General features: G+C 43.8%; 1 protein-coding gene across 1 annotated transcript in view; it reads right to left on the bottom strand.

The window, feature by feature from the left end:
* The window catches only part of LOC106588110 (regulatory-associated protein of mTOR), a 215,231-nt gene that overhangs the window by 80,754 nt on the left and 120,809 nt on the right, over positions 1–13,668 (bottom strand). Inside the window, exons 9-10 of the mRNA XM_082965118.1 lie at positions 3,660–3,760; positions 1,569–1,713 (exon numbers count right to left, since the gene is read on the bottom strand). Of these exons, the coding sequence (XP_082821244.1) occupies positions 1,569–1,713; positions 3,660–3,760 (246 nt within the window). The remainder of the gene's footprint in view (positions 1–1,568; positions 1,714–3,659; positions 3,761–13,668) is intronic.

Below are 13,668 nucleotides of genomic sequence, written 5' to 3'. Positions count from 1 at the left end.
TCTTTCTTCCTTCCTTCTATCTAGCTACCTCAACACTTCCTATCAGACTCTCCTCCACCCTTCCATCTAGCTAGCTACCTCAACACTTCCTATCAGTCTCTCCTCCACTCTTTCTTCCTTCCTATCTAGCTACCTCAACACTTCCTATCAGTCTCTCTTCCACTCTTTCTTCCTTTCTTCTTTCCTTCTTTCCTTCCTTCCTTCCTTCCATCTAGCTAGCTACCTCAACACTTCCTATCAGTCTCTCCTCCACTCTTTCTTCCTTCCTATCTAGCTACCTCAACACTTCCTATCAGTCTCTCCTCCACTCTTTCTTCCTTCCTTCTATCTAGCTACCTCAACACTTCCTATCAGTCTCTCCTCCACTCTTTCTTCCTTCCTATCTAACTACCTCAACACTTCCTATCAGTCTCTCCTCCACTCTTTCTTCCTTCCTTCTATCTAGCTACCTCAACACTTCCTATCAGTCTCTCTTCCACTCTTTCTTCCTTTCTTCTATCTAGCTACCTCAACACTTCCTATCAGTCTCTCTTCCACTCTTTCTTCTTCACTGCTATCTAGCTACCTCAACACTTCCTATCAGACTCTCCTCCACCCTTCCTTCTATCTAGCTAGCTACCTCAACACTTCCTATCAGTCTCTCTTCCACTCTTCCTTCTTTCCTTATCTATCTAGCTAGCTACCTCAACATTTCCTATCAGTCTCTCCTCCACTCTTTCTTCCTTCCTATCTAGCTACCTCAACACTTCCTATCAGTCTCTCCTCCACTCTTTCTTCCTTCCTTCTATCTAGCTACCTCAACACTTCCTATCAGTCTCTCCTCCACTCTTTCTTCCTTCCTTCCTTCTTTACTGCTATCTAGCTACCTCAACACTTCCTATCAGTCTCTTCCACTCTTTCTTCTTTACTGCTATCTAGCTACCACAACACTTCCTATCAGTCTCTCCTCCACTCTTTCTTCCTTCCTTCTTTACTGGTATCTTGCTACCTCAACACTTCCTATCAGTCTCTCTTCCACTCTTTCTTCCTTTCTTCTATCTAGCTACCTCAACACTTCCTATCAGACTCTCCTCCACCCACCCTTCCTTCCTTCCTTCCTTCCTTCCTTCCTTCCTTCCTTCCTTCCTTCCATCTAGCTAGCTACCTCAACACTTCCTATCAGTCTCTCCTCCACTCTTTCTTACCACCCCTTGTTCTCCTTTGACTTCTTCCTTCCCCTCCCTCCACATTCTCTCTCTGTGCTTCCTTTCTTGCTGGCTCAAGCATCTCTTTAGAGCTGTGATGGGGTGTATTTACACAAAGGAAAACCCCAGATTATTCAGTGCTATTTAATGTCTTCTCAAGAAGTGATAATGGAGGCAATAAGAGATGAAAAAGCCGATCGCTCACTCAAGAGGCTTTCAGCAACAACACTCCCCCAACTAATGCTTTTTGCAACTGATGGTGGAAAAACACAAAAGGATTTTGCAGACAGTTTTCAACATGAATCTAATGAATGGACAGACATTAGATTTAAGAGAAAAAGCCAACAGAGAGAAAGTGTGTGTGTGTGCGCCAGCGCGTCTTACCACATGGCGTGCATGTATGTAGGTGGCAGGCGCGGACTGCTGACAGGGGTGCAGTTGTATGACCTCATTATCCTCTCGGCCAACAGGAAGTTGCGGAATAAACTGGCCACCAACAGGTCCTGACGAAAGAGCTTCTGGAACAGATCTAGAGAGAGAAGATGAGTAAGAGGAGAGAGAGGATGAGGGTTTTCAAATGTTGCACATTTATTATTATTTAAAAAAAAAACACTTAAATATCACATTTACATAAGTATTCAGACCCTTTACTCAGTACTTTGTTGAATCATTTTTGGCAGTGATTACAGCCTCGAGTCTTCTTGGGTATGACGCTACAAGCTTGGTACACCTGTATTTGGTGGAGTTTCTCCCATTCTTCTCTGCAGATCCTCTCAAGCTGTCAGGTTGCTGCACAGGTATTTTCAGGTCTCCCCAGAGATGTTCGATCCGGGCTCTGGCTGGGCCACTCAAGGACGTTCAGAGACTTGTCCCGAAGCCACCCCTGCATTGTCTTGGCGTCATTGCCCTGTTGGAAGGTGACCCTTCGCCCCAGTCTGAGGTCCTGAGCACTCTGGAGCAGGCTTTCATCAAGGATCTCGTTGTACTTTGCTCCGTTCATCTTTCCCTCGATCCTGACTAGTCTCCCAGTCCCTGCAGCTCAAAAACATCCCCACAGCATGATGCTGCACCCACCATGCTTCACCGTAGGGATGGTGCCAGGTTTCCTCCAGAAGTGACGCTTGGCATTCAGGCCAAAGAGTTCAATCTTGGTCCTCATGGTCAGTGTCCTTTAAGTGCCTTTTACTGAGGAGTGGCTTCTGTCTGGTCACTCTACCATAAAGACCTGATTGGTGGAGTGCTGCAGAGATGGCTGTCTTTCCGAAAGGTTCTCCCATCTCCACAGAGGAACTCTGTCAGAGTGACCATCGTTATCTCCCTGACATAGGCCCCTTCTCCCCCGATTGCGCAGTTTGCCCGGTCGGCCAGCTCTAGGAGAGTCTTGGTGGTTCCAAACTTCTTCCATTTAAGAATGGAGGCCACTGTGTTCTTGGGGACCTTCAATGCTGCAGACATTTTTTTGGTACCCTTCCCCAGATCTGTGCATCAACACAATCCTGTCTCGGAGCTCTACGGCCAATTCCTTCGACCTCATGGCTTGGTTTTTACTCTGACATGCACTAGCATCTATGGGACCTTATATAGACAGGTGTGTGCCCTTCCAAATCATGTCCAATCAATTGAATTTACCACAGGTGGACTCCAATCAAGGTGTAGAAACATCAAGAATCATCAATGGAAACAGGATGCACCTGAGCTCAATTTCGAGACTCATAGCAAAGGGTCTGAATACTTATGTAAATTTGCAACAATTTTTAAAAACCTATTTTTGTTTGGTCATTATGGGGTATTGTGTGTAGATTGATGATAAAATTATTTTAGCCATTTTAGATTAACATAACAAAATGTGGATAAGTCAAGGGATCAATACTTTCCGAATTCACTGTAGGTGCGTATGTATTGTGTATTGAATGTGGACAGACAGGCAGAGTGCAGTAGCAGCGCCAGATAGATCAAGGCAGGGGGTGGTAGTGACATTTTCAACTCTCATTATTAATTCATGCATTATCTCATTTAGTTTAATGGGGCCAGGTTGCTCCAGTGTTAATCCCCAACTAATGATAATAATTGGTGTGTGTGGGTGTGTGTGTGAGAGAGAGTGAGCCTGTCTGTGTATAAGTGTTTTGATTATGGTGTGATTCGAGTGCGTGTTCGCGTGCTTTTGTGTGTGAGAGAGTGAGTGTGTGAGTATGTCTGTGTGAGAGTGTTTCGTGAGGTGTGTGTGTGGTGGATTAGATGTGCCGTGCATTCATGAAGGAGATTCTCTGTGATGTAGGCTGATTAATGAATTGCAGTGCCATATGGCTTCTGGGGCTTATCAGCCCATCACCACTGTTCTCTTCTCACATCACGACTCACATGAGTGTTTGAGAGAGAGAGAGATACTTTCTACTTGTCTGGGCAGCCCAGGTAGACACAGGGGTATGAGTGTGTATGCTTGCATATATGCTCCCAAGCTCGTGTGTGTGTGTGTACCTCTGGGCAGCACGTTCCAGGCGATAGTGTCAGTGATGGCAGTGAAGATCCAGTTGAGCTCTCCCAGTAGGGTGCGTCTGTCATTCAGTCTCCCAGGTATCCTACACAACACCATAGGTTTGTCAGTAACATTAAGATACAGGTAACTGCCAAAATAAAGGAAACACCAACAAAGTGTCATAGGGGGGGGGGGGGGGCACCACGAGTCACAACAGCTTCAATGCAACTTGGCATAGATGCTACAAGTGTCTGGAACTCTGTTGGAAGAATGCGACCATAGATATAAAGCAGTGTTGTATATATATATATATATATATATATATATATATATATATATATATATATATATATATGGATGCAACACGATTCTTCTGTGAGAAAAATAATTTGGTGTTTTGTTGATGATGGTGGAAAATGCTGTCTTAGGCGCCGCTCAAGAATCTCCCATAAGTGTTCAACTGGGTAGAGATCTGGTGACTGAGACTGCCATGGCATCATACATAGTTTTCATGCTCATCAAACCATTCAGTGAACACTCGTGCCCTGCGGAAGGGGGCATTGTCATCATATGGAGGCATAGCCATGGTAACCAAAATAATGGCGTGAATAATGGTCTGCCCAGCATTTTTATACATTTGTAAATTACTTAAGTCAGGAACCAAACCTGTGTGGAAGCATCTGTTTTTAAATATACTTTGTATCCCTCATTTACTCAAGCGTTTCCATTATTTTGGCAGTTACCTGTATATTCCATATAAAATACACTGAGTGCACAAAACATTAAGAACACCTTTCTAATATTGAGTTGCACCCCCCTTTTGCCTTCAGAACAGCCTCAATTTGTTGGGGAATGGACTCAAAGCGTTCCACAGGGATGCTGGCCCATGTTAACTCCAATGCTTCCCACAGTTGTGTCAAGTTGGCTGGATGTCCTTTGGGTGGTGGACCATTCTTGATACACACAGGAAACTTGAGTGTGAAAAACCCAGAAGCGTTGCAGTTCTTGACAAACCGGTGCACCTGGCAGCTTCTACCATACCCCGTTCAAAGGCACTTAAATCTTTTGTCTTGCCCGTTCACCCTCAATGACACATATACACAATCCATGTCTCAAAAAAAAAAAAAAATCCTTCTTTAATTAGTCTCTTCCCCTTCATCTACACTGACTGAAGTGGATTTAACAAGTGACAATAAGGGATCATAGCTTTCACCTGGATTCACCTGGTCAGTCTATGTCATGGAAGGAGCAGGTGTTCCTAATATTTTTTACACTCAGTGTATATCAATGTTCTATATCTATAATACATCCATTTCACCCGTCTAATTAACATAGAGCTATTCATTTCAGTGGCATCAAACTACATTAACACTTTAAAACTGTCATTAGACTTGATGGGAAAGCACTTGTGTTTTTTTTTCTGAGCTCGATGTGCAGTTTGTAGAGATTAATGACATCAAGCCTGAACCCTGTGATGTAGTAGGGAGTTGTAGTTTCCAACAGGCCAATCTTTTATACTGAACAAAAATATAAGCGGAACATGAAACAATTTCAAAGATTGTACTGAGTTAGCGTTTATATACAGATATTAATCAATTAAAATAAATTCATTAGGCCCTAATCAATGGATTTCACATTACTGGGACTACAGATGCTGTTGGTCACAGATACCTTAAAAAAAAAAAGTAGGGGCGTGGTATCAGAAAACCAGTCAGTATCTGGTGTGACCCCCATTTGCCTCATGCAGCGCGACATCACCTTCTCATAGAGTTGATACGGCTGTTGATTGTGACCTGTGGAATGTAGTCCCAATCCTCTTTAATGGTCGTGCAAAGTTACTGGATATTGTCGGGAACTGGAATACGCTGTCGTACACGTCGATCCAGAGCATCCCAAACATGCTCAAAGGGTAACATGTCTGGTGAGTATGCAGGCCATGGAAGAACTGGATTATTTTCAGCTCCAGGAAGTACAGATCCTTGTGACATGGGGTCATGCATTATCATGCTGAAACATGAGGTGATCACTGCGGATGAATGGCACGACAATTGGCCTCAGGATCTCATCATGGTATCTCTGTGCATTCAAATTACCATCGATAAAATGAAATTGTGTTTGTTGTCCGTAGCTTATGCCTGCCCATACCACAACTCCACTGCCACATTGGGGCACTCTGATCACAACATTGACATCAGCAAACCACTTGCCCACACAACGCCATACACGTGATGTGCTGTTGTGAGGCCGGTTGGACATAGTGCCAAATTCTCTAAAACAACTTTGGAGGCACCTTAGAGAAATGTACATTACATTTTCTGGCAACAGCTCTGGTGGACATTCCTGCAGTCAGCATGCCAATTGCACACTCCCTCAAAACTTGACATCTGTGGCATTGTGTTGTGTGACAAAACTGCCCATTTTAGTGGGCTTTTGTCTCCAGCACAAGGTGCACCTGTGTAATGATCATGCTGTTTAATCAGCTTCTTGATATGCCACACCTGTCACATGGACAGATTATCTTGGCAAAGGAGAAATGCTCACTGACAGGGATGTAAACAAAATTGAGCACAATTTGAGAGAAATAAGCTTTTTGTGCGTATGGAACACTTCTGGGATCTTTTATTTCAGCTCGTGAAACATGGGATCAACACTTTACATGTCCCGTTTATATTTTTATTCAGTGTACATAGTTTAGCACAGAAAATGTGGTAATTAACTACAATGACCATAATCCGCTTAAACTTGTGGTCTGTGCGGCGCAAGAGATGGAGACTGACGCCTTGCTCAGACTGACAGCGTCATTGCGTTTTGCTACACCAGAAGTATACTCATTTCCAATAGAATGTTGTGTTTGGCTTGTTTGGCTTGCAGCATTGTGTTGCAGAGGTAGTTGCAGTGCGTTCTGTGCCGTGCGTTTGTTGGATTTATCTAATGTATGCATCAAACTGTATGTATAGACTTGACAGAAATAGTAGCAGAAGGTGAATGTTGAACTGTTGTTGCACACATCTGGTAAACATGTTGGGTTGAAAGGAAAGATGTTTGACTACTATGACGTTGACGGTCTGATCGAGGCATGGTCGAGAGGGATAGAAAGCAGAAAATACATGATTGATTGATAGATAGTTGTTATTCAGCCTTATTTACTTTGAAGAACTAGTAAAAAAAATATTTTTGTCAGACAGCATAGGCAGCAGCTTTATAGAGATGAGACGACTTGGAATTAAATAAAGTTTTAAATAAATCTAATATTTTATTAAAGTAATGTAAATAAATGTTTAATAAGTGATAAACAGTAATGGGCAGTCACCATGGGACTTACTCATAGTTAGTATTATGTGAAACAGCATTCCACCCGGAATTTCAAGTAAAAAATAAGAAATTGAAACCAAAAACCGGGCTTATTTTTTAATAATCGAACCGAAACGACCTCAAAAAGTACTAATCGCTCAGCCTTACCACATAGAGAATAGGGTGCAATTTGGGCCTCAGACATACACAATATTCATTTTAATCAAAGTCCTCCACAAAGACCTAATAGGAAACTGCTCCTTTAGCACTAGCCTATCCTGTGTCTCGGATCACTCAGTATTCCGAACCTGAGATTTCCATGGAAATGAGCGTGGGGATTGGTTGTCCCAGAGGGGAGCGGTATCCGCGGCGCCCAGCACCATGGTAATCAGCACGGCGACAGAGGAAAATCACCTCAACCCCTCTCCCAGCTCCCTGTCTTATAATGAGCAGTCAGTGAGGCTAGAAGTGGAGGGAGAGGAGGCTAAGACTAAAGGCTACTGGACCAGAGAGAGCAAGAGAGAGAGAAGGCTAAAGACTAGCTAGCAGAGAGTGTAGTACTGAACTAAAGGGAGAGAGACTAATGGCTAATGGACTGGAGGGAGATAGGGAGAAGGGAGCGAGGGGGTTAACACTACAACCACTGTAGGCCAACGGCCACTGACGTTTGATTTTGAAAATACATTTGAGGGAAAAGAAAATCAGCAGACAAAAGCTATGTCCTGCTCCTTCCGACTTCTCCTAAATGTTTGTATTTTACACTGCTCATTTGTCAGAATTTGAAATCAAACAAAAAAAGACTTTTAGCTTTTTTCCCTGTTTGTTTCCACACCTATTCCCAACTTAACCCGCCAAGGCAGGATGCTGGTACCCAGCCAGGTGCTAATGCGACTCCCCCCACTGAAAGAATGACAAATGGGTGATAATTGTGCACCTTACTTCACAATTGAATTCAAATGAGGCCTAACTAACAATAAGGAGGGTGAAGAGGTTGATTTAATTTAGACAGACAATGGTGTAATGAAGAGTTTGTGTTATGCCTATTTATCAGCAGCAAATCATTTGACCGCACGCCTTAGGGGTTGATACCATTCTCTTTTATGTTGTACTTTGTCAAAATAAGCTGTTATGGGACTGTTTTATTTACTATAACTCTGATACTAATCAAATTCACTGTAATGGAAACGTAAACATGCTACATGTTGCAGTAGGCCTTTAGAATAATGCTAAACATATCCTGGACTCTATCCAGCGAAGCAAACAATGCCAGCCCACTGAATGAACGGATGGAATGGGCAATAATTGTGCAAGTTAATTCACAACCACATTTAAATTAGGCCTTACTGAATGATGAGGGTGAAGAGGTTGATTTAATTCAGAACATTAGTGTAATGATTTTGTGTAATGAGTGTGTTATGCCTATTTATCAGCGTTGGCGGTCATGTTAATCATTTGACTGCACACCTTGATACCATTCTCTGTTACAGGACTGTTATTTACTGTAACTATGACTAATCGAATGTGTTGTAAGGGAAACAAAAACATGCTGTGTGTTGCAGTCGGCCTTCAGAACAACGCAAAACACATCCTTGACTCTATCCAAGTTGATGAGCGGGAAAAAACGATGCCAGTCATGAGTGACAATATTAGGCCTATCAGTTGTCAAACTGTACATGAATTTACAGATGCAGGGAAAGGAGCATTACTTTATCATATCCTCCTTCAGAGTCACATGCAGGTAAAACATTTTCATTTCTAAATAGTATCAGAAAGAGCATATTCTGCAGTTTCTATTACACTTACCTCTGTCAAATAACTCATAATTCAAGAGGTGCAGCTCTATTTCCAAATGTCACTTTTTCCAAGAATATCCCTGCTGTCCATGAATTCAGCACAAGACCACTTACGTGGCAGCATTGCTCTGCCTACTATGCAAAAACGAGTAACATAATACAATTAAAATATGCTATTCTGTCGTCAATGGATGAATGGGCAATAGAAACCAGATATAAACTGATAATGGTGCGTGTGACTTCAATGAACTGGTTGATGAGGGTGATTGAATTTGATCTGAATGATGAGGGTGAAGAGGATGATTGAATTTAGAACTATATTATAATTTTGATGAAGAATTGTGGGCAGTCTATTTTATTATGAAAGGTTGGAAATGGTATATCATTTCCCCTCGGTGAGAGTCAAAATAGACACTGAGTACAACATACAGTGTGTAGTTCACAATGGCAAGCCGAACCAAACGAATGGACGCACTGACAGTATTGCAAATGCTGCAGAACTTAAGTGAGTTAGAGTCGGATGGAGGATCATATATTGAGCTTGAAGTCGACGTTGCTGATGAAGAGTCTTCATCCGATTCAGATGTTGACTTCGAGCCTCTGATGCCTGAGCTTCGCCACATAGAAAAACTCAGAGCCAACTGAGACTGTGATCCCAACTGGCACGGCGAGACAGGAGTCTGGGAGGGGCGGCACGGCGAGACAGGAGTCTGGGAGGGGCGGCACGGCGAGACAGGAGTCTGGGAGGGGCGGCACGGCGAGACAGGAGTCTGGGAGGGGCGGCACGGCGAGACAGGAGTCTGGGAGGGTGAGACAGGAGTCTGGGAGGGATGGCACGGTTTGGGTAGAAAAGAGGGAGGAGTTTGTGACATGCATATGTTGCAGCACATCAGAGATGGTACTGTTGCTCATGTGCATAGAAAAGGAAACAGTAGGTGGGACATGTCTATGGATGAACTAAGCATTTATTGAACTCTTGCATGTTCGCGGGGCGTACGGCGGAAAGAGCATGATGTTGAGTCCTTTTGGTCTGATAGGTACAGGGTGGACTTTCTCAAACTGATTACACTGGGTTGGACTGACGCAAACTGATTACACTGGGTTGGACTACGCAAACTGATTACACTGGGTTGGATGACGCAAACTGATTACACTGGGTTGGATGACGCAAACTGATTACACTGGGTTGGATGACGCAAACTGATTACACTGGGTTGGATGACGCAAACTGATTACACTGGGTTGGATGACGCAAACTGATTACACTGGGTTGGATGACGCAAACTGATTACACTGGGTTGGATGACGCAAACTGATTACACTGGGTTGGACTGACGCAAACTGATTACACTGGGTTGGATGACGCAAACTGATTACACTGGGTTGGATGTTGTCCAACTCTGAGGTGATACCGCAGCAGGTGCACATGAAGCCAGGCCCATGAAAACTGTGTGCAGTGCAACTGATTTGTTTGTGGGGCTTGCTCACAGAAAGCCCCGAAGCTGTGCGCTGACTTTGGACCCAAAGCATAATTTTTTTTTTTTTTTTTTTAAAGAGATTTATGTATTAATCAAAGGCACTCGCATAATGGCACAATACAGTGTTTGATCAACAAATGACTGTTTTTATATCTTGTCATGAATATATAGTCCTTTACAATTGTTCATGCACTGGTGACTTTGTTTAGGAATACAGCAAATAAATTCACCTGTGCACCTGGTTGGTTATGTTACTATAGGCCTACATTTTGTCTTGGACTTGGAGAATTATACAAAACATATCCATGACTCTAAACAAATAGCTATTGTTTTTTTAAATAATATATTGCCATTCATATTTCTTCATGCAATTAATAATTTACAATAGTTTATGCACTATTTATCAAGCATGTATTTATCAAGCATGTTAATATGCATCGGATGCATATGCTAAAGAGGATGCCCGGCAATGTTCTCTAGCGGGTACTGATAGGCCAGGCGGTTCTACCAATACAAACTTTGCCAGTTACCTAGATTAGAATCCATCTTCCCCTTGTGCCCTAAACAATAGCCAATAGCCTACACTAGTTAGTCCCCTGATGGCACTAGTTGGTCGGAACTTGGTCCTCAGATGGGACTTCCTGTTGATGCCAAATAAGGAGTTTCCTCTTGGGTCCCCACATTGATCTCCTGCTCAGTCACACAAGTTAGTCCCCTGATGGCACTAGTTGGTCGGAACTTGGTCCCCAGATGGGACTTCCTGTTGATGCTAAATAAGGAGTTTCCTCTCGGGTCTCCACATTGATCTCCTGCTCTGTCCGTCCGTCCGTCCGTGCGTGTCGACAGGTAGCCTAGCGGTTAAGAGCGTTGGACCAGTAACCGAAAGGTTGCTGCTTCGAAACCCTGAGCCGACTACGTGAAAAATGTGTCAATTTGCCCTTGAGCAAGGCACCTTAACCCTAAAACGCTCCTGTAAGTCGCTCTGGATAAGAGCATCTGCTAAATGAACAAAATGTAAAACAATGTACAGCATGTGGCGTGTGTGGTCTAATGATGACTCCTGACAGCCCAAGTGTGTGTAGTGTAGATCAGTAGAGGCCTGGCTGTGTTGATGGTGATGTGTTGACCAGGACACCGGCCCCCCATGGTGCTTTATGACCCCCTCAGTGGGGGACAGGAGTACAAGGAGGAAGGGGGATATAGACTCACTGAGTGGAACGAATGGCTTTCCCCATCTCCCTGGGTATATCCTGACACACACACACACACACACACACACACACACTAAAGAAAGCTCACACACACCGTGCCCAGAGAGGACGCTGAGGAGCTGCACTGAACCAACAAGGCATCGCTCATGTGAAAGAGCAGAGTGTCAGAGCATCAAAGAGACACCATTTCTCTTTCCCATTCAGACCTGCTAAACCCCACAAGTGCTCACCCACTGACCCTATTCATCTGGCCTAACACACTCACTCACTCAGCTAAATGTATTAGAACGGAGGAAAAGGAAGACTCCATGGTTCTGCCATAACCTTGACTCCGTTCGACTGGGGGCACTGGTGAGCAGCGACATGTGAAGACATGTTTTCTCAGGGTTCCTGCTCGAGGTAAACAATTTATTATCAATAATTCCGTAAAACCTACCCTACCACTATTATTTACTAACACTTCGACAGGATTTCCAAAGCTTGTTTGGCTAGGGGAGAGACCTGTGAAGGACAAATGATACAACCTATAACATCCCATTACCGTTTAGATGATTGGCTGGTGGCCCTGTGGAGTAAAAGCACTGAGTACTGGGTGTTCCTGCCAACAACATCGTGAAGCACCAAAGAGGAAACATTTAGCATTCCGGACAGGACAACCTGTGTACCAGAAAAGTAGATGTAAATTGGTTTTCCTCTTTGTTCAAGGGGACACAGAGGTAAGGAAGGAATGAACGGATGGATGGATATCCTGGTCAAAGTATAACATCTGTTTCCAATCCTAATTGTTACCTGTCATACCAGCTACAGGATAGAACGTGTTTTCCATTTACTCAGCTTAATTGACTTGTTTCTATTATTTTCCTAAAGGTAGAGTGTAACAGTGTCACTGCTGAGTTCCCACGTGAAATAACGACACATAAGCCAAGTGACTAGGCATGATGAGCACAGCCCTGCCTTACTCAGAGACCCCTAAAGAGACCCAGCAGGGGGCTAGACGAGCATTGCACCCCTCCAGGGGGTCTGGGAGACAGTATCAATAGGGTGTGGGATCGGAATCCACGCTGAAAGCTCATAGGGTTCCCATGTTATTCCCATCATTCCCATGCAGTGGGAAAACAGAGTTGTGGGGAGATGAAAAGAAAAGAGCTGTGTTTCTTGATAAGAAAGGATCATCCCTGATCAGGAGGCAGCTTGGCTGTTGTAGGAGTGAAGTCAAAAGAGAGAAAATAAACAGCAAACATTATATTGCATCTGGGTCAAGTAGAGTGTATTAGTCATGATAACTGACATGGTTTAGAATCGTGACTCAATCTCTTATCTAAGATCCGTTTGCAATAAGTGTGTATGTAGGAGTGTGGTGTGTGTGTGTGTGTGTGTGTGTGTGTGTGTGTGTGTGTGTGTGTGTGTGTGTAGGAGGGAGAGAAGAAGTAAATAATTATTGGTTGGTTTAAGTTCTTTGCAGTGACTTGGTCTTATGTAATGGGGGTCGGCTGTTGATATGTAACATTTTGGCCCTCTGAGCAGAAAGTGTGTGTGTGTGTGTGTGTGTGTGCGCGTGTCTCCATTATGGCCGGTTAACACTGAACACACGGAGGGAGTCATGGCCATGTGCTGACTGAGTCACAAACTCAGCTGGGAGGTAAATGTCACCATCTCCTGGGGCCCAGCGCTGAAACACACACTGACACAGCTCAGCCTTCCGGAAGCTAACGCTTCAGCAACACTCCTTATTGGAGCGGTCTAAAACCCCGGTCCTGGAGAACCACACAGGGTGTGTTCAGGGTTCTGATCCAACTCAGCACTAATACCCCTAGGGCCTGTTCAGGAGGATGCAACGTTACAGCGTTCAGATATCACTTTTTGTTTGTTTCTTTGCGTAACCATTTTAGAGACTGCCACCAAAACCAGCTGTGTTTAAAGTTCCAGACAGAGGTAAATGAGAAGGTCCTTAAAACGAGTGTTGTGACAAGGTGTGAACTCTGCTATGGACAGGTTCTTATGAGACCCAACAGAACAGACCTGTCAGAGGACAGAGCAACCGGTCTAAAATAATCTGTCTCCCTGAAAGGGGTGTTTTTGCCATTGCAGCACATTGGCAACCACACATGGGAAGGTGTTGGGTGATTCTTAAGAGAGGAATGACTACAGTACATGATGAATTAGCGCTTCTGTTGCTGCACTGGACTCCAGTACCTTTGGGGGTGAAGTCCAACTGTGAGGTGATTTTGAACTAGTACA

Source organism: Salmo salar, chromosome 02, assembly GCF_965601325.2.
Source record: "Salmo salar chromosome 02, fSalSal1, whole genome shotgun sequence".
In the NCBI taxonomy this organism is placed as follows: domain Eukaryota; kingdom Metazoa; phylum Chordata; class Actinopteri; order Salmoniformes; family Salmonidae; genus Salmo; species Salmo salar.
Note: the sequence above shows the minus strand (reverse complement) of the source record. Positions and strands in the feature narration are given on the sequence as shown.